At 45.3% G+C, this 25,134-nt stretch overlaps 1 protein-coding gene across 1 annotated transcript in view; it reads right to left on the bottom strand.

Annotated features, from left to right (window-relative positions):
- tcp1 (t-complex 1) overlaps positions 1 to 10,555 on the bottom strand; it is an 80,531-nt gene extending 69,976 nt beyond the window's left edge. Inside the window, exon 1 of the mRNA XM_078229986.1 lies at positions 10,112 to 10,555. Within this exon, the coding sequence (XP_078086112.1) occupies positions 10,112 to 10,184 (73 nt within the window). The 5' untranslated portion in view covers positions 10,185 to 10,555. The remainder of the gene's footprint in view (positions 1 to 10,111) is intronic.
- Positions 10,556 to 25,134: the final 14,579 nt, after the last annotated feature.

Here is a 25,134-nt window from a genome sequence, read left to right as displayed (position 1 = left end):
AAAGATTTACCAAACTGTTTCCTGGGATGGCAGGTCTGTCACATGAGGAGAGATGTAGTCGGTTAGGATTGTATTTATTGGCATTTAGAAGAGTGAGACGACATCTCATAGAAACTTATAAAATTCTGACAGGGTAGATTCAGAAAGAATGTTCCAAATGGTGAAGGAGTCCAGAACTAGGGGCCATAGTTTGAGAATATGGGGTAAACCTGAGACGAGGAGAAATTTCTTCACCCAGAGAGGTGAATGTGTGGAATTCACTACCTCAGAAAAGTAGTTGAGGCCAAAGCTGTGCAATTTCAAGAAATTAGCTCTTGGGGGATAAAGAGCTCAAGGAATATGGGGGGAGGGAAGAGGGGATCAGGATATTGAATTTGCCATGATCATAATCAATGGTGGAACAGGCTAAAAGGGCCTATTCCTGCTTCCAGTTTGTATGACTGCCAAATTTGCTGATGATACGGAGATAGGAAAGAAAGGTCGTCACAGAAGGATAAAGATATTTTTGGTGGGTAGAAAATGGTGGGAAATGTGAAGTTGTTCACATTGGCAGGACAAAGCAGGGCAGCAGTGGTTAGCACTGCTGCCTCAGTGCCAGGGACCCTTCGAAGTTCAGGTGAGGAAGGAGCAGCGCTCCAAAAGTTCGTGATTCCAATTAAACCTGATGTTGTGAGACCTCTTACTCAGTTATACAGGGCACTAGTGGGACCACATCTGGAGTACTGGTCACCTTATGCAAGGAAAGATGTAAATGCAGTAGTTCAGAGAAGGTTCACTAGACTAATACCCGGAATGGTCAGGTTATCTTACGAGGAAAGATTGGACAAGCTAGGTTTGTATCCATTGAAGTTTAGAAAAATAAGAGGTGACTTGATTGAAATATAGTCTTGACAGAGCAGATCTGCAAAGGATGTTTCCTCTTTTGGGAGAATCAAAAGCTGTTTAAAAATAAAAGGATTGCCCATCTAAGACAGATGAGGGAAATATTTCTGAGGATCGAGACTTCTTCCCTCAAAAGGCGGATGAGGCAGAGATAGATTCTTGAAAAGCATGTGGCCCTATCCCTGAACTCCTGCGTATTTACCACAGCTAATTATGATTAAATCTCAAACTTTCACTGTACACAGAGGTGCAGAAATAGTCAGAAGGAATAAAAAAAAAGTGTGAAGCTAACAGAACTTGAGAGATCCAATTTAATTACAAGTGGCATATTCAGAATCACAGGAGGCCACCATTTGGCCCATCATGTTGGCACCAACTCTCCAAAAGAGCATCATGACAATGGCACTCCTGCCTTTCCCCGGTCATTATTTCTATTCAAATAATCATCTAATGCCCTTTTCACTGCCGTGATTGAACCTGCCACCAACAGACTTCTAGGCAGGGCATTCCAGAATGTGAGAAAATGTTTTCTTCTCACATCACGTTTGCTTCTTTTGCAAATCACTTTTAAATCTGTGCTGTGTCTTCCTTGATTCTTTTATAAGCGAGAACATTTTTGTCCAGCCCCCTCATGATTTTGAATACCTCTCAAATCTCCTCAGCCTTCTTCTCTCCAAAAGCAGTCGCAACCTCTCCAATCTTTCCTCAAAACTGAGGTTCATCATCCCTGAAATCATGCTTGTAAACCTCTTCTACACTCCGCAGTGCGTTCACGTCTTTTCTATAGTGTGGTATCCAAAACTGTACACAATATTCCTGCTGAGGTCTAATTAGTGTGTTGCACAAGTTCAGCATTACTTGCTCTTGTACTCTATGCCTCTATTAATAAAGATGATGTGGAGATGCTGGTGTTGGACTGGGGTAAGCATAGTAAGAAGTCTCACAACACCAGGTTAAAGTCCAACAGCTTTATTTGGTAGCACAAGCTTCGGAGTGTCGCTCTTTCGTCAGGTGAGTGAGGAGTTGGGTTCACAAACAGGGCATATATAGACACAAACTCAATTTACAAGATAATGGTTGGAATGCGAGTCTTTACAGGCAATCAAGTCTTAAAGGTACAGACAATGTGAGTGGAGAAAAGGTTAAGCACAGGTTAAAGAGATGTGTATTGTCTCCAGCCAGGACAGTTAGTGAGATTTTGCAAGCCCAAGCAAGTCATGGGGGTTACAGATAGTGTGACATGAACACAAGATCCCGGTTGAGGCCGTCGTCGTGTGTGCGGAAGTTGGCTATCAGTTTCTGCTCAGCGATTCTGCGTTGTCGTGTGTCGTGAAGGCCGCCTTGGAGAAAGCTTACCCGAAGATCAGAGGTCGAATGCCCATGACTGCTGAAGTGTTCCCCGACAGGAAGAGAACACTCCTGCCTGGCAATTGTTGAACAGTGTCCATTCATCCGTTGTCATAGCAGCTGCATGGTCTCGCCAATGTACCATGCCTCGGGACATCCTTTCCTGCAGCGTATCAGGTAGATAACGTTGGCCGAGTCGCAAGAGTACGTACCGTGTACCTGGTGAATGGTGTTCTCACATGAGATGATGGCATCCGTGTCGATGATCCAGCACGTCTTGTAGAGGTTGCTGTGGCAAGGTTGTGTGGTGTCGTGGTCACTGTTCTCCTGAAGGCTCATGTGTGGGATCTTGGGTTCATGTCACACTATCTGTAACCCCCACGACTTGCCTGGGCTTGCAAAATCTCACTAACTGTCCTGGCTGGAGACAATACATATCTCTTTAACCTGTGCTTAACCCTCCCTCCACTCGCACTGTCTGTACCTTTAAGACTTGATTACCTGTAAAGACTCGCATTCCAACCATTATCTTGCAAATTGAGTCTGTGTCCATATATGCCCTGTTTGTGAACCCAACTCCTCACTCACCTGAAGGAGCGACACTCCGAAAGCTTGTGCTGAGATGTTAAGGGGTTAACATCCCATGAATTTGCTATGATCATAGAAATCATAGAAACCCTGCAGTGCAGAAGGAGGCCACCCATACCCGACCCCCATATCCCTCAAACCTACGCATCGCAGGACTCTAGGGGGCAATTTTGTTTTAGTATGACCAATCAACCTAACCCGCACATCTTTGGACTGTGGGAGGAAACCGGAGCACCTGGAGGAACCCACGCAGACACGAGGAGAATGTGCAAACTCCACACAGACAGTGACCCAAGCCGGGAATCGAACCCAGGAAGCAGCAGTGCTAACCACTGTGCTACCGTGCCGCCCCAGTTTGGCTAGACTCAGAGCACTGTACTGAGTTAGAAAAGCAATCCTCCAAAAAAGCTTGTACTTGCTTGAAAATAAAGGACTAGGTTATCTCTAAAGATCAGTGTTTTGCTTTTACATCAAGTACGCAAGTGTGTCTGAAAAACAGACTTTAACAGTGGTACCAAATAAACTTGTTGGACTTTAACCTGCTGTTGAGAGACTTCTTACTCTATTTATAAAGCCCACTCACTATATGCTTTATTAAACTACTCTTTCCATCTGTCCTGCCATCTTCAACGATCAATGCATAAATACACCCATGTCCCTGTGCCGCCTTACTTTATATTATCTGTCCAGGTTCTTCCTCAAAATGCATCACCCCACGCTTCTCCACATTGAACTTCATCTGCCACCTATCTGTCCACTTCACCAACCTTTGAAGTTCTACATTTTTCTCCTCAGTTTAGAATGAATCCAAGTTTGGTCCCCTGCACATCAATATCTAGATCATTAATATCAGGAAAAGCAAGGGTCCCATTACCAAACCCCAGGGAACGTCACGACAAACCTTCCTCCAGCCCAAAAAATACCCATTAACCGTTACTGTGTTTCCTATTATTCAACCATTTTATATGTCTTAAGTCCATGAATACGGCAACAACAGCATTACCCTCGTCGACCCTTTCCAAAAACACCAGCATGTTAAACATGATTTCCCCTTTAGAAATCCATTAGTCTCTTTCAATGCACACTCTTCCATGTCGTTACTAATTATATCCCAAATAATTGTTTCTTGAAGCTTGCCCACCACTGATATTAAACTTGACTGGTCTGTAATTGCTGGGGCTATCCTTACAACCTTTTTTGAACAAGGGCATAACATTTTCAATTCTCTAGTCCTAGCAAAGACGAGAAAGATTATGGCCAGCACCCCTGCAATTTCCATTCACACTTCCTTCAGTATCCTTGAATGCATCTTAATCGGTTCTGGTTCCGAATATTATGCTGATTTTGATCCTCTAACCAAATTACCAATAGCCTTCCCATTGTGAATCTTCTAGGGACAGAGTTTCCTCATCTGTCTCGATGACCTGGGTAGCACCTACGTCCTTGGTAAAGACGGATACGAACTATTCATTACAGGCAGTCCCCGGGTTACGAACACCCGTACTTACGTACCGACCTCCGTAAAGCTTATTATTTTTTTAAAAACCGAGTTACATACAATGGTTCATACTAACGAACGGACGGACTACACTGCGCGACGCTCAAAACACTGCGCGTTTTCAGTGGTTCATCGGCCCGAGGGAGAACAACGCCACGCTGTCGTCACCATTTTAAGTCAGATCGCGTAAATGGTGTTATGTGCGCTGTGTTTTGACTTAAATTTTTTGTGTGTTTACCCATGTAATCATGGCTCCAAAGCATAAATCTGATGCAAGTGATGGTGATGCATCGAAGAAAAGGAAAACGGTCACGATTGAAATGAAAGTGGAAATAATAAAGCGATCGGAGAGAGGTGAAACGCCAACAAACATTGGAAAAGCATTAGGCTACAGTCGGTCAACGATCGGGACAATTATAAAAGGACAAGGGGAGAGTAATGGAGCATGTAAAAGGCTCTGTCCCGATGAAAGCGACAATTATCACTAAGCAACGCAGTGGTTTAATTATCGAAATGGAAAGGCTATTGGTAATTTGGTTAGAGGATCAAAATCAGCATAATATTCCTACTAGCCTTGGCTTAGTGGAAGAAAAGGCTCGAAGCCTTTTCAGTGATTTAAAAGCTGCATGTGCAGCAAGTGAAGATGCTTGTGATGAAGAATTTGTTGCGAGTAGGGGTTGGTTCAAACGTTTCCGAGGGAGGGTAAATTTACACAATGTTAAAGCGCAAGGTGAAGCATAAGAACATAAGAAATAGGAGGAGTAGGTCATCTAGCCCCTCGAGCCTGCCCCGCCATTCAATAAGATCATGGCTGATCTGCCGTGGATCAGTACCACTTACCCGCCTGATCCCCATAACCCTTAATTCCCTTACCGATCAGGAATCCATCCATCCGCGCTTTAAACATATTCAGCGAGGTAGCCTCCACCACCTCAGTGGGCAGAGAATTCCAGAGATTCACCACCCTCTGGGAGAAGAAGTTCCTCCTCAACTCTGTCTTAAACCGACCCCCCTTTATTTTGAGGCTGTGTCCTCTAGTTTTAACTTCCTTACTAAGTGGAAAGAATCTCTCCGCCTCCACCCTATCCAGCCCCCGCATTATCTTATAAGTCTCCATAAGATCCCCCCTCATCCTTCTAAACTCCAACGAGTACAAACCCAATCTCCTCAGCCTCTCCTCATAATCCAAACCCCTCATCTCCGGTATCAACCTGGTGAACCTTCTCTGCACTCCCTCCAATGCCAATATATCCTTCCTCATATAAGGGGACCAATACTGCACACAGTATTCCAGCTGCGGCCTCACCAATGCCCTGTACAGGTGCATCAAGACATCCCTGCTTTTATATTTTATCCCCCTCGCAATATAGGCCAACATCCCATTTGCCTTCTTGATCACCTGTTGTACCTGCAGACTGGGCTTTTGCGTCTCATGCACAAGGACCCCCAGGTCCCTTTGCACAGTAGCATGTTTTAATTTGTTTCCATCGAGATAGTAATCCCATTTGTTATTATTTCCTCCAAAGTGGATAACCTCGCATTTATCAATGTTATACTCCATTTGCCATATCCTCGCCCACTCACTCAGCCTGTCCAAATCTCTCTGCAGATCTTCTCCGTCCTCCACACGATTCACTTTTCCACTTATCTTTGTGTCGTCTGCAAACTTCGTTACCCTACACTCCGTCCCCTCCTCCAGATCATCTATATAAATGGTAAATAGTTGCGGCCCGAGTACCGATCCCTGCGGCACGCCACTAGTTACCTTCCTCCAACCGGAAAAACACCCATTTATTCCGACTCTTTGCTACCTGTCGGATAGCCAGTCCCCAATCCACTTTAACACACTACCCCCAAGCCCGTGTGCCCTAATCTTCTTCAGCAGCCTTTTATGGGGCACCTTATCAAACGCCTTTTGGAAATCCAAAAACACCGCATCCACCGGTTCTCCTCCATCAACCGCCCTAGTCACATCTTCATAAAAATCCAACATGTTCGTCAAGCACGACTTTCCCCTCATGAATCCATGCTGCGTCTGATTGATCGAACCATTTCTATCCAGATGCCCTGCTATCTCCTCTTTAATAATGGATTCCAGCATTTTCCCTACTACAGACGTTAAGCTGACCGGCCTATAGTTACCCGCCTTTTGTCTCCTTCCCTTTTTAAACAGCGGCGTAACATTAGCCGTTTTCCAATCAACCGGCACTACCCCAGAATGCAACGAGTTTTGATAAATAATCACTAACGCATCCACTATTACCTCTGACATTTCTTTCAATACCCTGGGATGCATTCCATCCGGACCCGGGGACTTGTCCACCTTCAGTCCCATTAGTCTACCCAGCACTGCCTCTCTGGTAACATTAATTGTATTAAGTATTTCTCCTGCTGCCAACCCTCTATCGTTAATATTTGGCAAACTATTTGTGTCCTCCACCGTGAAGACCGACACAAAAACTTATTTAAAGACTAAGCCATATCCCCATTTCCCACTATTAACTCCCCCCTCTCGTCCTCCAAGGGTCCAACATTCACTCTAGCCACTCTATTCCTTTTTATATATTGATAAAAACGTTTACTATCATTTTTTATATTAATTGCTAGCGAGTGCTGATGTAAGTGCTGTGAGAGTTTCCTGAAACGTTTGAAAAAATTATTGAGGAGGGAGGTTATGTACCTGAGCAAATATTTAATGTAGACGAGACTGGCTTATTTTGGAAAAAAATGCCTGAAAGGACATACATTTCAAAAAAGAGGAAAAAACTGCTCCAGGGCATAAGGCATCCAAGGATAGGCTAATGTTATTGCCTGGTGGTAATGCATCCGGCGATTGCAAGCTTAAGCCTATGCTTGTGTATCGCTCCCTAAATCCGAGGGCACTTAGCCGAATCATCAAGGCATCTCTTTCCGTTATTTGGAAGTCAAACACAAAGGCTTGGTAACAAAAGCTCTCTTCGGAGATTGGTTCCTGAACTATTTTGTTCCTGCTGCTGAACGTTATTGCTTGGCCAAGAAGATTCCTTTCAAAATTCTCCTTGTGCTTGACAACGCCCCCGGACATCCAAGCACTTTAGATGACCTTCACCTCAATGTAAAGATCGTCTTTTTACCACCCAACACCACATCACTATTTCAGCCAATGGATCAGGGGGTCATAGCCTCCTTTAAGGCTTTCTATTTACGCCGGACCTTCTCACAAGCAGTCAGGGCTACCCAAGATGATGCAATGACCTTAAAGGAGTTCTGGAGGAATTACAACATCTACGACGGCATCAAAAACATTGCAGATTCTTAGGAGGAAGTGAAGACAACCAACATAAAAGGAGTGTGGAACAAATTGTGCCCCCAATTCGCACATGGTTTTAAGGGGTTTACAGCTGAGGACATCGCCGAAGCCAGGCAAGCTGTGGTTGATAATAGGTAATAATCAACTGCAGTTAGACATCAATGAAGACGATGTCTTAGACTTGCTTGAATCCCGCGCGCGCACACACAAATAATCCAAGTTTTTAGGTGAAATATATACTATATACCAAGACAAACATTTGACTAATTGACGCTAGATGTGAACCGTACGTAACTGTTCCGACTTGCATACAAATTCGACTTACAGAACTTAAAAACGGAACTCATTTGTAACCCGGGGACTGCCTGTAATACCTCAGCCATGCCCCCATCCTCTATGTGCAAATTCTCTTTTCACTCACTAATCTGTCCCTCTCTTTTCACTATCTACTTTGGGATTTACCTTTATGTTGGCTACCAATCCTTTCTCAATCCCTCTTCGCTTCTCTAATATGCTTTTACAAGTCCCCTCTAAACCTTCTGCATTCCTAACATTAGCTAGCCTCCAATCTGTAGGAACCAGATCAAAATCCAAAGAATTTTGGAAAATTTCCAGGGCCCGAAGATTTATCCACCTTCAATCCCATCAATTTCCCCAAAACCATTTCTCTACTAATGCTGATTTCCTTCAGCTCCTCACTAAAACTTGTTCCTCTCTGAACTTCTGGTACATAATTCATGTCAAGTTCATTCAAGTTTTTAGGTGTCCAGATCACCAACAACCTGTCCTGGTCCCCCATGCCGACACTGTAGTGAAGAAAACTCACCAACGCCTCCACTATCCCAGAAGACTAAGGAAATTTGGCATATCAGCTACGACTCTCACCAACTTTTAACAGATGCATTATAGAAAGCATTCTTTCTGGTTGTATCACAACTTGGTATGGCTCCTGCTCTGCCCAAGACCGCAAGAAACTACAAAAGGTCGTGAATGTAGCCCTATCATGCAAACCAGCCTCCCATCCATTGACTCGTCTACACTTTCCGCTGCATCAGCAAATCAGCTAGCATAATTAAAGGATCCCACACACCCCAGAATTCTCCCTTTCACCTTCTTCCGTCGGAAGGATACAAAAGTCTGAGGTCCCCTACCAACTGACACAAGAACAGTTTCCTCTCTGCTGCCATCAGGCTTTTGAATGGACCTATCTTGCATTAAGTTGATCTTTCTCTACACCCTAGCTATAACTATAACATTACATTCTGCACTCTCATTTCCTTCACTATGAACAGTACGCTTTGTATAGCACGCAAGAAACAATACATTTCAGTGTATGCTAATACGTGACAATAATAGATCAAATCAAAAATGTCTTCCTTTGTGAAGACCAAAGCAAAGTACAACTTTAATTCCCTCGGCATATTGTGAAACATATTTGAATGTCCCTGTAGGAGAGTGGGCAGACTGCACTGGTAGATGATAGGGTGACTGTTGAAAAAGTAGATGGCAAGTCACTGACACCCCTGTTGTACTCTCTGAACATGTGTCTAAATTCTGTAATTCTCCACTGGCAGCTCTCCTGAATTACTGAAATGTGAGCAATATCACTGCAATTTCCTACAAATTGATGCAATAACAGCAAGTTGTCTTCTAGTCCTTGTGCCATCTGTTAATGGGAACAGCTTTTCTTTGTCTACTTTATCCAATATCATAATCATGTAAATCTCTATCTAATCTCATTCTCTCTTCCACCAAGCAAGCCTTTTAAGTGATATGTTTCTAGGTACAGTGTTAATAGCTCTAACACCGATTTTGTCTTAATACTATTTTTAAAATACTCAATGCTACAAGGCCAAAATAATCGGTACGTTCCTTGTGGCAGCCTGGTTTTCAAGTAAAGCAACCTTTTATTTTCCTTATAAATGTTTCATCCTGTAGCTGGAACTCATTGCATTTGATAATTAACTCGGTGTGGATTTCTCTCGGTTTCGATGACTGCAAAAAATCATTTTTCAGCGACCACTGGCTATCGTTTTACCAATCACTCCAGAACTGGAGAAGTTGGACAAATTATCCATCTAGATTTCTAGAACCGTTCCCTGCATTTTAAATTCGGCCAATGTTGAATTCAGGCATTTCGCAGATAAGTGGAGTCGGTCATAAATAACATTCTTCAAACGAGAAGCTCTTACACGAGGTCAGGCTTTGTCTAAAGGCCGGGAAAGGGCGTGGGGTGGCCGTTGAGCGCTTGTTAAAGCGGGAAGGTTCTGGATCATTCTGAACAGCCGGGCGTGTCGCACCACCATGTCGACAGGCCCAACTCTAACTGACTGACCCAACCCGAGCACAAGACGACTTTTTCCCGATTCCTCCACACGCGCATCTGCCGATAAGACACGTGTCTCCGTACAGTAAGAGCCCCTCATTCGTGATCCCAGATCTTGCTGCCTGCGCCAAATATGACCCGCAAATAATTGGCTCCTTGTGAGTGTAACGCTATTTCTTACCATTCTGAGTGCGAATCGAATCTCCAGATGTCCTCTGCCCGAGTACGGTTAACGGACCTTCCATTGCCGCCATCTTCCACTCCTTCACTCAGGCAGGAAGAGACAATGCGCAGTGCATGCTGGAAACGGGCATTCTGGCTCCTCCTACTCCGTTACTATGGAGTGTGTGGTAACTACTTTAAAGTAATTCTATTCCTTGGCCATATATTAATCACAATTGATTTCTCACGATGTTTTATTCTGGATTTATTTGTAGCAGTTTGCGTTGTCTGGGTAATCGGATGCGGATAAGGTAGCCCCTCTGGATCAGGAGACTTGCTTCTGGTTTTTTAAAAATACTTTTCCAATTCAATCAAATCAAATCCAATTCAGAGTCTCAACAAGTTGAGACATTTCAGATCCAGGCTGACAAGACAGGACGGGAGACCAAAACCATCCTGTCCTGGGCCTGATCTACATGAGCCAAGCTGATTGGAGAAGGGGGAGGATCCTCCTCCAAGACTTGAGCTTATTTGCATCTTAGCCAAAAGGCCGAGATGCCGCTTTAAAAAATTGCTTCATATGAAACATATGAAGCCTCAGCGTAACCTAATGACCTCGACCAAGCACGGCCGACAATGGGGTGCCGTCCATACACTTGATCTTAGCCAAAAGGCCGAGAAACTATTTGAGATGGCCGGTTCACAGACTTTATCAGGGAGGCCACTTGGCACACCACAGCTCCACGTGGAGCAATCCAGGCGTTCCATTCCCTCGCTCTATCCCCTTGCCTGTGTTTCCCCTCAATTACCAATCCAATTTCATTATTAAAATCATAAATTGCTTCTGTTTCTACCACTGTCAAAGGCAGCGAATTGCCACTTTCCTCACATCCCCTCTGCATCTCTTGCCCAAAACCTGGAACTTGTCTTCTAGCCTTTGTGCCATCAGCTAATGGGAACAATTTTTCTTTGTCTACTTTGTCCAAACTGATCAATCGTGTATACCTCAGTTGTAGGTAAAATAATACCTCTGAGAATAGTGGTAAGTCAAAGTACAGTGGTTTATTTGCACAATTGTGGGAGAGGTCCGATGCCTAACACGGCCTCAGACCTCTCAGTGAATACAGGTCAAGAGCACACATTTATACATATATTTTCACCCCTGGTCACGTCCTCATCTTCCCACGATTATTGCTATCTCAGCGATTCCATCCTTTGCGTAGTCCGCGTAGTCGTGGCCGTCTCAAGGCTGTGTTTTGTCGCCTCTATGTGGACTCCTGTGGGTTGTTTAGATTATAAGTTTGCACAAACAGGTTAACTAAAACACAAGAGCCTATATAGCAATTTATATCAGTAGATGAATAGCATATAATGAATATGTGAATCTATTGTTATACGATAACAGAAGGCATACATGTCAGCTCCAGCGTGTTAAACAAAGGTACAAAATAGAAAGGAACATAAAATGGAGTCTGCTTAGCCACATTCCTGATATACAATTAGCTGGGAACAGCAAGGATAGCTGTCTCTCTTATCTGGTTTGGATACATGTAAACAGGCTTTATAGACATGAAGACACAAAAACATGAGCCCTAGAGTGCTTCTCACACAATCTCTAAGTATCACAGAGTTCACTCTAAGTGTTACAGAGTTCATTAACCCATTCCCGTCTTCACTCCCCCCTGTTGGTTGGGCCAGGTCCAAACATGGCCCAATTCAGAACCACATGTTATCAGCGAATGGGCCTAGCTCCTTTGTTGGGAGGTCTGCCCCCTCCGCCTGTACACTTGTGCCTGGCATAATCCGCGCCGTTACTGTTTTGCAACAGGCGTTCAATAATGCCATCCAAACACAGCAAGTAATTACAATTACAATTAATACAATCAATCCATGCATCAGGTATGCACACCATGACCCGAACCATTGCCCCAGCCAGCCCGGAGGGTTATAATTGTGATATTGGTTCCCCTCATCCTATATGGTTTTCGCCACGTGTTTAATATGATCTGCCAAGCGAGTTATATTCTCCGAAGCATCGAGAATATACGTACAGCATTCGGAGCCAACTAAAGCACATGTTCCTCCATGGGAGGCTAGCACATAATCGAGTGCCAATCGGTTCTGTAACGCCACAGTCCGAATAGCTACGACCTCTGCTGATATTTCAGAGACGGCTGTGCTCACCTCCTCGAACCCATCTCTAGTCTCATTTGCAATTCTTTCTAGGGTTGAGGCCATCCGTATAAGTTCCTGTGCTGCCTTTGCCGTCCCATAAAGTGGGTAGGCTATCATAAAGAACTGTTCTGTCTCACTAATGGCTCGCTTAGCCCTAAGCAGGTGTATCTCGGGGTGGTCCCGTAAGTCAGTGTAATGGTGAATATAAGGCACCACATATGCCAAATGACATGATCCTGCCCAATTCCAGGGAAGCCACGGATAGGCATTGTTTCCACAGACAAAATAGGTACCATTATATGCAGTCACCTCGCTTATATAAGCGGCGGAGAGGCTAACCGGGACGGTGGCTTTCGGGCACTGGATTGTGACCTGTACCATGGCCCAAGCGTCATTAGTGATATCAATCTGCTGTATACGGTAGCTACGGCCAACAGGTATGGTTCCATTTCTTATCAGGCAGATAGATCCCCTTTGTTGATTTTTCACAATGAAGTAGGGTGGGGATCCTGATCTGTCATAGCTGGGCTGGTAATGTTTCTTAAAGATTGATAAAGTGCACCCTCCGCCCCCTAGCCTTAAAACAACATCACTATTGCTAATATTAAATGTACCCTGCATAGTGGTACCCAATGGGGTTGTGAATGTCAGTTTCCTTGTCCCTTCCTGGGTTCCATTCTGATTTAAAATCCATTCTATTATTTCCGGAGCTGATAAAAGGATAGGGAATAAAGGAATTCCTCCCTTTCCTCCGTGCATGGGAATGTGTGAACAGACCCAGCACTTGCTCAGATTCGATTGTGATGCATACAGATAAGACATATACACAAAGGTGTTCATACAATAAATAGACAGAGTCATCATGACAGAGATGTTCACTGTGTCCCATCCCTAAATTCTCATAATTCCATCTATACTTTCCCGCTATGGCTAACAGGGCCAGGGTCGTGAGAAGTAGCATGAAAAGCATCTTATCACTTATTAATAACCCGCGCGACCATTATAAAATGTTCCAAAGGCTATACCGCCCGCGCGCAACTTTCAGCGACCCCGTTCAGCTTGCTTGGAGGTCAGTCTTTGTCTGTACATTCCTGCAATTGGAGTCTATCACATATTTTTCCAATTAGCTTCAGCATATTCTTTCAACTGAGTTTAATGCGCAATATTTCCATATACCTTTCCCTCTTATGTCTATACAGGTACAGGTATCTTCACTAATTATAACTTCATACAGCCCATTCCATTTTAATACAAACCCTGATTTGTCAGGTAGTGTTTTCACTAGGATGTCAGGGAGCATTTCAAGCTTCCTCTCCGCGTCTGTTATTTCCTGATTGTCTTTTAACAATTTGCGCATCCCTTTTAGTTGGGTGCTTAGTTCCAAAACATATCTCCTGATTTTATCTTTTAGTGGACCTACATCGGTCCCACCTGTTATGATGCTTTCTGGTAATTGCATCACCCGTCCTGTCATTAGTTCATAAGGGGTTAATCTGGTTGTCCGGTTTGTGGTAGCCCTTAATCTCATTCGTATGGTGGGCAATACCTTTGTCCACATTTTTCCCCGATGTCTGTATGGCTTTAGCCATTGCATTATACATTTAACTACATGTCCCCCTTCCATAGAAAGCTTAGTGTGAATCAAATGACACTTTGCACTGGCTGCAGCTGGACATCCATTCATTTGTATATAACCCTATCAAAAGATATCGCTTTCCCTATTAAAATCACATGCCATACAGCTCCGAGTTTTATATGATGTATTCTTATATCTAATTTGATAATTTGGTTGCGCGTAAACATTACAGTACTTCACAAAGTACCACTAAAACACCAACATTTAGCTTGGAATAAATAGCCTTTTCTCCTACAGAATTATGTTTTTATCAATACACAATATATTATATAAATTGGTTAAGGCTTTTCAGGATTTGATTTTATTCTCGGGTCTATATGACAGTGATTATACTGTATAATAATCGAGCGACAGTTGTATCATGCCACTTTACACCTCATAACTGTGAAATCCAAACCCTCTTAATTTAAGTTGTTTCTATTTTTAAACTGAGCTCCAGATCAAAAGCCCCCGCATTTTAGAAAAATAACAGGCGCCAAATCAAAATGAAAGTAGGTACAATACATACTAGTTAATTGATTAAAATGTTTTGGCTTGATTCCTAGCTGGCTAGGTTTTAAGCTTTGCAGTGTTTTTATATTTGGAAAACCTTGAACAATAGATGGCACATGAAATTCCAATGGCAGTTCATATATTTTAACCAGTTACAGAATACTACACTATCAGACGTTCGTAAATCACTATATTCTGTGGATCTTGATACTACATTCTAACTGGGCAATTTGTATTGGTCTCCAGAAGTTAGTACTGTAGTCAGGCTTTCCTTTGGATGGGCTAGTCAGAACTATCTTCAATGTTAGATGATGTAATTTGTTGCATGTTAACGAAACATCATACAAGCCTTAAATTTCATATTGGTCCAAATGTTATTTAGAACTAACTGGCAACACAAGTTCCAACAATTCATGGTGTTCAATGGTTGGCAACAAATGCAGATTAAAAATACTCAATGACAACATCTTTATCTGTATTAACAACTGAGGTTTTAACTAATTAATCTCCCGCTGGAACTTGGAGTAATCAGAACTACGATTCATTTCACTAACTTGATATACTTTAAACTGACTCATAGACAGTATATTTACCTCATTCTTTTGTTTCTATTTTTCTACTGCTCCACAAAATTACTTTTTTTTTCCCTAACTTCTCAACTAACTCTCTTATAATTTCGACTTCAAGACAAGGAAAGAGCACATGGTCCTTCCGAGGTTTAACTCCTTTCTTAACCTTAAAACATTAAAACGAACAACAACAAAACATTCACGCAACCACTTTGTTAAACACACAGATACACATGGAAGCTTCCAACATTTATTCAAACTTAACATCTTAAACTGGGATAAACACTTGAGAATACAGAACGTTGATTAACAGTCGCTTTTATTCTTCTGTCTTCCAAACTGTAATTAAACTCAAAACAGAAGTAAATTCAAGAAATCTTATCATTTTACTTCCCCAGCCGCCCCCCCCACCGAGGTTAAACCAAGGTTATTAAACTCGCACACAGAGAAGCAATTCACTTTGATCTGCTATACCCTGTTCCACCACATGAGGCTCTCGATCGCACAATTACATCCTCCACCTTTCTCTCTCTCTCTCTGTTAAGAGAGACTTACAACCTGCTTGTTTTCTTTTAACCCTTTACTCCCCTCTTTGGTCTATCACGCTTCAAACTAACCAATTTAACCTGATTTGAGTCCCTTCTGTCTTTGCAGCGGCACTGGCGCTGGTGTCCGTTATATTCATCGGGGCAATGACGGCTACCTTAGATTTCTGGTGATTATCTACACTGGGTCAATTCCACCAATCCTCCTCCTGTTCATCCGTATCGGTATTTTGGAACAACATTGGCAAGCCAGATACCTCCGGTTTTTTATCTTTCCTTTGTTCGGCTTGCCGTACTAATCCTTTTTTCTCAGTCTCGTCTGTCCTTTGCAATCTCTCTTGTTCTACTCTATCTCTTTTGTCCTTCTCATATTTCTCACATTCCTACTTCAACCTTACCCAAGTCTTAGGGTTTCCCTCATTATCACATACATTGATCCCTTTTCTGCGTGCATTTTTCCCCCTCTTAACTGTTTTGTTGTGGTAATTCTGCTCCAGTAAGTGGGCGCATTCCCTAATACCCTCTGAATCTACCCTCTGAATCTGTTTTAAACTGGGTGAAGGGTTTATAATTTGCTTTTGGCTGCGCATCTGTTCCCCTTCGGGTTACTGGCGCTAAGTTGTGTTCTAGCACTTCCCACTCCTCTGGAGGAGCGGTTGGTCCCTGTTGTGCGGACTCATTAAGAGGTAGAGGAACAGTTTCCCCTCTCCATTGCTTGTCTTCTAACACGGGTTTTGTTCCTCCAGTTCCCTTATTCTGGATTCTAACTCTCTAATCTTTTCTTTATCTTGCTCAATTAGTCCAGCTAACTGAGGTATTAACAATACTCCTATCTTCTTTGTCTTGTTTCTCTTTTCTTTATCTATCCACTTTCTCTGCTGCTCTAAGGTCTGAGACGTATCCCAGCCATCCTTTTGCATCCTCTTTATTAATGCTTGTTTCATTGTCATGTACACTTCAATGAGAGGACCTGCAGATCCCCTCTTTACTTCATTATCTGCCATTTCGCAGACTTCACTACCCCCCTTTGGAGCCCTACAATCTCGGGTGAAGTGGCCTGGTTTCCCGCAATTGTAACAGGTACCTTTTGATTTAGTGGCCAATTGGTGAACTAAGAGAACTCCAATTTTCTTAGTTCTGTCTTTCTTTTCCTTTTCCAACCATTTCCATTGTTGGTTCAATGGGTGGTCTAAATCCCACCCCCCTTTGTTCATCTGTTTAATGAGTTTGTCCCTCTTAGTCATATATTCATTTATCAGGGACCCCGGGGGCCCCCACTGTCCTTGTCCCGCCATAACACCAATAAGTTTATACTCACCACCTGGAGTCTTCTATTCTCCTTTCTCCTAGGTGCTCTTATCCGAGTTCGGTGATACCTGTCAGGGGTGATCAGATCCCTCCGTACCACCACTTATACTATATTTTTATTAAGCCGGCTTTTACATGGAGGCTTTTCCTTCAACTCCGGCGGTCACTCAGACAGTTTCTATCTCACTCACGTCTGAACATCACACTTCAGACAACCTTTTTCTAGACCCTAACACACATTTCAATTTCCTGACCTCAGTGTGGGGGATTTCCCCTCTTAACATTCAGTCTAAGGCTGGGTGTTAGAGTCAATTGCCTCCTTGTCCGTATGTGCTCAGTTCAGTCATCTTTCATTAGTTCAGACACTCTCTCATCACAGATGATCACCCACTGTATTTTGACCGACTTTACTACGTTCGGTAATCTATTCCGGTGTCCCGGTCATGGCCATTCGACCGGACCTGTAAACAGATCCCGGGTTTCGGCACCAATTGTTGTAGGTAAAATAATACCTCTGAGAATAGTGGTAAGTCAAAGTACAGTGGTTTATTTGCACAATTGTGGAAGAGGTCCGATGCCTAACACGGCCTCAGACCTCTCAGTGAATACAGGTCAAGAGCACACATTTATACATATATTTTCACCCCTGGTCACGTCCTCATCTTCCCACGATTATTGCTGTCTCAGCGATTCCATCCTTTGCGTAGTCTGCGTAGTCGTGGCCGTCTCAAGGCTGTGTTTTGTCGCCTCTATGTGGACTCCTGTGGGTTGTTTAGATTATAAGTTTGCACAAACAGGTTAACTAAAACACAAGAGCCTATATAGCAATTTATATCAGTAGATGAATAGCATATAATGAATATATGAATCTATTGTTATACGATGACAGAAGGCATACATGTTAGCTCCAGCGTGTTAAACAAAGGTACATAATAGAAAGGAACATAAAATGGAGTCTGCTTAGCCACATTCCTGATATACAATTAGCTGGGAACAGCAAGGATAGCTGTCTCTCTTATCTGGTTTGGATACATGTAAACAGGCTTTATAGACATGAAGACACCGAGCTCTAACGGAAACATGAGCCCTAGAGTGCTTCCCACACAATCTCTAAGTATCATAGAGTTCACTCTAAGTGTTACAGAGTTCATTGACCCATTCCCGTCTTCACCTCTATTAAATCTCCCTTCCTCAAAGAACAGCACAAGCTTCTTCAACCTAACCTTGTTAAAATACCTAATCTCTAAACCCATTCTAGTAAATCTCTGCTGTCTCTCAAGAACCCTTAAATCATTCCTGAAGTGTGGTGACCAGAATTGGATGTAGTACTCTAGATGTGGCGTAATCAGATTATAAAGATGCAGCATAACTTTCCCGCTTTTGTACTCAAACCTCAATTTGTGAAGCCACAAAATGTTACAACTAAAAAATAAAATCAACTTGACTTCACATCAGAGAAGTAAAATAATTTACAACGTCTATTTTATACTCATAACATTCAGAATTAATTTGAGACAATTTAATTAACAGGCAAACGTAATCAAACACCACATTATATATTAAAGGGCAGATATGACCAAGACAGAGCCTTCGGATTTCTCAACAGCCCTTGTCAGTACACATGGCATGTTAAATTTCTGTCTTTTGAGGGATTTCAACTCTTTCAAAGATCTAGCCTCCGAATTCCTTCAAAAACCTTTCCACTAGGACTCCCTCAATGACTGCTCTTTCTAAATGGTTCAATCTCCTCCCAAGACTACGTTCTATTGGAGTCACAAAGCTATTTCTAATTACTGTCACATTTCGAGCTCTTTCACAGACTTTACCTTCTCTAAGCTGGCACTGCCCTGGTTTTCTCTGAACTCCAGAGTCCTGGCTGCACCGAGCTACAAATGGCTCCTGGAGTTTCTCTGAGCCCTAACTGACTGACACAGAATCAGTAACTTTCCACCATCTTCTCAGTTGGACCTCAGTTGTGCCTTTGTCCTATATGGACCACTGTTGTGTGTTTGTCATACCTGGACACATCCCCTTCCAGTTTGGTTCCTCCCCTCGGCACCTAGTATAAAGGTGGCTGTCTCCTCCCCCTTGTTCAGTCCAGGTCGGTTATTTGTTGGGATGTGCTCCTGATTCTGTTGTGAATAAAAGCCTACACTTGTATTGGCACACAGGCAGTCTTTTGCCTTATTGATAGCGCATCAATTTTATTCACAACAGTTGACCAACATGGAGCAGTTTCTAAAACCCGACAAGTTAACATTAGACCCTCAAGAGGTCGGAGCCTCTGATAAATTCGATCATTGGTTGGGCTGCTTCGAAGCATTCGTCGACATCGCTACGGCCATCGACACCGACGACGCTAAACTCCACGTGCTCCGCGCCCAGGTAAGCGAAGCTGTCTACGGTATCTTCCGGGACGCTGCTACATACGCGGACGCTATCGAACTCCTAAAAGGGCAGTTTCGAAAGAGCCCTAACGTGGTCTACGCCAGACATCTCCTAACTACCCGCAAGCAGCAGCCAGGAGAATCGTGCGCCCAATTTCTGCGCGCCCTGCGGGTCCTAGCTCGAGCTTGCGACTGTAAGGCTGTTACAGCAGCTCAGAACATGGAGGACCTGATCCGCGACGCCTACGTTGCGGGCATTGAGTCTACATACATTCGGCAGCGTCTGCTTGAACAAGATGGCCTGGATCTCCGGAAAACGGCCACGATGGCTGAAACGCTAGAAGCGGCCTCTCACAACCTCGGGTCCTACCCCGCATCCCGTTCTATCGACAGCTCCACCACGACGGCTGTTCCGGCAGGGCCCAAATGTTACTTTTGTGGCCTATCCAAGCACCCGCGGCGTCGTTGCCCGGCGAAGGATGCGATCTGCTCCGGATGCGGTAAGCTAGGCCAGGCAAAGCCGATTCCAAAGCCTCGTGGTGCCACGTGTGTTCCCCGGGCGCAGCCATCTTTAATGCAGGCGGCGGCTGCGCGCGAATCGCCATCTTTAATGCGGTCACTGGAAGTGCGGGAATCGCCATCTTTGATGCGGTCACCGGATGCCCGGGAATCGCCATCTTTGAGACTGTCATCAAGACGCGCCGAGCAGGAAGCTTTATCCGTGACATCATCAGACGCGGACGAAGATGGATTCTTCCTGGATTCGACGGTGGCATCGATTTGCCTGGACCAGTCGCAGCCTCATCAACTCTCCAAGTCAATAATGGAGATCAAGGTAAATGACCATGCAGCAAACTGCCTGTTCGACTGCGGGAGCACAGAAAGTTTTATACACCCTCGCACAGTGCGTCAATATGCCTTTCCCGTGCGACCCTGGAGCCAGACCATCTCCATGGCCTCGAATTCCCACTCAGTGGAGGTCCTCGGGTGCTGTTTGGTGACGCTGACGGTACAGGGCACAGTCTACGAGCGTTTCCGGCTCCTCGTGCTGCCGCGACTCTGCGCAGCTGTACTGCTGGGGTTAGATTTCCTCAGCCATCATAGGAGCGTCACCCTGCAGTATGATGGCCCTTATCCCCCGCTCTCCGTCTGCAAGGCGCTGTCACTGCAGCGCCCCTCGCGCACCACCTGCAGACTCTCTCTCCTTCAGTCCCTGTCTCCACTGTAGTGCGCCCAGAGCCTGTTGCGGCCCTCCACCTCCCAGCTCCGGTTCCCACTGTTCTCCATACGCCACCAGGGCCACAGCTCACTCCTCTCGCCCCTATGTACAGCTCGCTTGAGTCGCCGGAGCCATCGCCACGCAGTACCCGACGACTGGACGGGATGACGGATCGGTCCGCTTCACACCACTTGGCGCCTTCTCTCGACGCTCACTGTACGGAGCCTGGCCCGACATCGCTCCCTGCTCGGACGACTCTGCAACCTGCACTACGACGATCGCGACGGCGGATCAAGCCATCGGTTCGTCTGGACTTGTAATGTTGTTTCCGCTTCACCCCCATGTTGTTTTTTAAAGGAAGGGGTGAATGTGGTGGACCTCAGTTGTGCCTTTGTCCTATATGGACCACCGTTGTGTGTTTGTCATACCTGGACACATCCCCTCCCGGTTTGGTTCCTCCCCTCGGCACCTTGTTCAGTCCAGGTCGGTTATTTGTTGGGATGTGCTCCTGATTCTGTTGTGAATAAAAGCCTACACTTGTATTGGCACACAGGTAGTCTTTCGCCTTATTGATAGCGCATCACTACCCGGGACTTCACTGAACCCTAACTGCTTGGAGCCTGCTAAAAGTTGCTTGACCTGTGACCCACAAGGTCCAAACTGCAACAAACCCCTTCTACCAGCAAACACACAGATAAATTGAAACTAGAGAAACTTCTTGTTATAATGACCATGGTGGATACGGGGAATTGTCAATAGATCTCCCTGTGGACCTCGTGGAGCATGAATTCCCCTACTGAGCGAGCGGAGGCTTGCCCAATAGAGCGAGCGGAGTTTAAAACCAGCTGTCTCTTCCAGGACCGGGCATTGCCGGTCTCAGGGTTTTTACTTGTGTACTCTAGCCACAGAAGCAGTGCTTTATTCACTGTGTACATAAAGGGTGTTGGTGACGGAAGAGTGGCCTCAGCGAGCTTATTACATTGGCGACAACTAAAACAACTTTTCTCTTCCCTCTGGATCACCTTCATTGGCAAAACAAGCAATTATCCTCCAGTAAGAAAAATTGTCCGTCTTTGGTAAACATGAGGCCTATAACTTGGTAAAAGGCAACTATGACCTGAAGCCCTCTATTACACTCCAGCTATACCACTTTAACACAGCAGGGTGAACCCCTGGGAAATCTGTCACTGAACTTTTCACCAGGTTACAAAAATTGGCAGAGGACTGTGAATTTGGGCCATTCCTGAATGATATGTTGCAAGATAGATTGGTATATGGAATTAACAACGTGACTGCTCAAAAGAATTATTGGATCTAAAAAAGGCAATGGGGGAACTCTATCACTGGAGAATGCAGTGAAAGGAGCTCAGGAACTACAGAGGGCGTCAGACAGCAATGTCCTCTGATTAGGGGAAGGGACCTCATGCTGTGTTCATTCTTCATTTGAGAGCTTTTGTGTAAGTAAATTATCAGAGAATCCATTACAACATTGGAGCCTAGGTCATATCACCAGGCAGTCAAGGAAGGGCAGTGATGGTTTTAAGACTACTCGGGAGCATGTTCCAAAATGTTATAGATGCCAGACAATGGACTATTTCAAGCACTGCAAAAGACCACAACCAAGGCAAAGTTATAAGTACTGTTTAGGAAAGAAGCCAAGGCCAGTATTAGACTGTACCTTGCAGGTATATCCACTACTGGAAACAGAAATGATGCAATTAAACTGCATGTCCACAATAGAGGTCACCCCCATAATGGTGGAGATGTTAGTAAATGGCCACCCATTAAAAATGGAGGCGGACACAGGTACTGTGGTCTCCGTAAGCAGACCTCTGATCACCTCTGAACTGATATTTAGCTCCTGAGTTTAGAAGATGCGAAGGCCAGGCTAGCCACCTACATGGGGGAGCCATTACAAATAAGGGGCACTGTAGTGACTTACAGGCAGAAATCAACTCGACTCCCACTCATCATTATGTGTAGACAAGGATATAGCCTGATGGGAAGAGATTGGCTCCAGCACATCAGACTGAACTGGCTGAAGATCTTCAGGCTGGGCATGGGGGAACTGTACAAAGTTATCAACAAGTACCCTGAGGTTTTCCAGGAAGGACTTGGAAGAATAAGGGGAGCCAAAACCAAGATCTACATAGATCACAATGCTACATCTAAGTATTTTAGGGTGAGACCAGTTCAATATTTTCTGTTGGAAAACATGGAGACAGAACTTCAATGCCTGAAAAATCTGGGCATAATAAGGCACATACAATTTGCAGAGTGGGCCTCATCTGCTGTTCCTTTCCTTAAATCAGATAGTTCGGTCCGACTTTGTGGAAACTATAAGCACACAGGTTTTTAAACTTGGTAGATACCCCATGCCCTGATCGAAGACCTGTTAACAGGTGGTCAAGCATTTTCTAAATTGGATTTAAGACAAAATATCTCAAAGCCTTGTTCATTGTGGCTAGGGACTTCAACCAGGCCAAGCTCAAGAGTGCCCTATCAAGATACCACCACACGTCTCTTGTTCCACCAGAGTCCCAAACATTCTAGACCACTGCTTAACAAACATGCCTACTGCTCTATCGCCTGCCCGCACTTTGACAAATCAGACCACAAGGTGATGCGCTATCAATAAGGCGAAAGACTACCGGTGTGCCAATACAAGTGTAGGCTTTTATTCACAACAGAATCAGGAGCAGATCCCAACGGGTAACCGACCTGGACTGAACAAGGGGGGAGGAGACAGCCACCTTTATACTAGGTGCCGAGGGTAGGAGCCAAACTGGAAGGGGATGTGTCCAGGTATGACAAGCACACACAACGGTGGTCCATATAGGACAAAGGCACAACTGAGGTCCACCACATTCACCCCTTCCTTTAAAAAAAAAGACACGGGGGTGAAGCGGAAACAATATTACAAGTCCAGACGAACCGGTGGCTTGATCCGCCGTCGTGATCGTTGTAGTGCAGGTCGCAGAGTCGTCCGAGCAGGGAGCGATGTCGGCCCAGGCTCCATACAGTGAGCGTCAAGAGAAGGCGCTGGGTGGTGTGAAGCGGACCGATCCGTCGTCCCGTCCAGTCGTCAGGTACTGCGTGGCGACGGCTCCAGCAACTCATGCGAGCTGTACACAGGGGCAAGAGGAGTGAGCAGTGGCCCTGGTGGTGTATGGGGAACAGTGGGAACCGGAGCTAGGGGGTGGGGGGCCGCAACAGGCTCTGGGCACACTACATTGGGGACAGGGACTGAGGGAGGAAGAGGCGTAGCAGTCTCTGAGTGGACAACACCAGGGACCGTGGGGCGGAAAGACGTGGTGACCTCAGGGGCACCCGCGGGTGCCAAGTCACGGACAGAAACCGTGTCCTCCCGCCCATCAGGGTACGCTACGTAAGCGTATTGAGGATTAGCGTGGAGCAATTGGACCTCCTCGACCAAGGGATCTGCCTTATGGGTCCGGACATGCTTCCGAAGCAGGACGGGCCCCGGGGACATCAGCCAATCCAGGAGCGAAGTACCCGAGGAGGACTTCCTGGGAAACGAAAACATCCGCTCGTGAGGGGTCGTATTGGTCGCTGTGCACAAGAGTGACCTAATGGAATGTAATGCGTCCGGAAGGACGTCTTGCCAACGGCTGACTGGAAGGCCCCTAGACCGTAACGCTAATAGAACGGCCTTCCAGACGGTTGCGTTCTCCCGCTCTACTTGACCATTGCCCCTGGGGTTATAGCTCGTGGTGCGGCTGGAGGCAATGCCTTTGGCGAGCAGGTACTGCCTCAGCTCGTCACTCATGAAAGAGGACCCACGATCGCCATGAACATAGGCTGGGAAGCCGAACAGGGTGAAGAGCTTGTTCAGGGTCTGAATCACTGTAGCCGTGGTCATGTCCGAGCAGGGGAAGGCAAAAGGGAAACGTGAGTATTCATCAATGATATTCAGGAAATAAACATTGCAGTTAGAGGAGGGGAGGGGGCCTTTAAAATCAATGCTAAGGCACTCAAACGCGCGAGTGGCCTTTACAAGGTGCGCCCTACCTGGCCGGTAGAACTGCGGTTCGCACTCAGCGCAGACCCTGCATTGCCTGGTAATCGTCCGGACTTCCTCGAGGGAGAAGGACAGGTTACGGGACTTGACAAAATGGAAAAATCTGGTGACACCCGGGTGACAGAGGTCGTTATGGAGGGACTGTAGCTGGTCTAGTTGGGCGCTGGCACATGATCCACGGGACAGGGCATCTGGGGGCTCATTGAGCTTCCCGGGCTGGTACATGATGTCATATCTGTAGGTGGAGAGCTCAATCCTCCACTGCAAGATCTTGTCATTCTTAATCTTGCCCTTTTGCCTGGTGTTAAACAGGAAGGCAATTGACCGCTGGTCCGTAATTAAGGTGAATCATTGGCCCGCAAGATAATGGCGCCAGTGCCGGACGGCTTCCACGATGGCCTGGGCCTCCTTCTCGACCGAGGAGTGTCGAATCTCAGGGCCTTGTAAGGTCCGGGAAAAGAAGGCCACCGGACGGCCCCTCTGGTTAAGGGTGGCGGCCAGGGCAAAGTCAGACGCATCACTTTCCACTTGGAATGGGATGGATTCGTCCACAGCATGCATCGCGGCCTTCGCGATGTCCGCTTTGATGTCGTCGAAGGCCCGACGGGCCTCCTCCGCCAGGGGAAAAGAGGTCGATTTTAAGAGCGGACGGGCTTTATCCGCGTAACG

The sequence above is a fragment of the Mustelus asterias genome, chromosome 15, assembly GCF_964213995.1.
Source record: "Mustelus asterias chromosome 15, sMusAst1.hap1.1, whole genome shotgun sequence".
Taxonomy (NCBI): domain Eukaryota; kingdom Metazoa; phylum Chordata; class Chondrichthyes; order Carcharhiniformes; family Triakidae; genus Mustelus; species Mustelus asterias.
The sequence above is the reverse complement of the archived record's forward strand: the minus strand, read 5'-3'. Positions and strand labels throughout refer to the sequence as shown.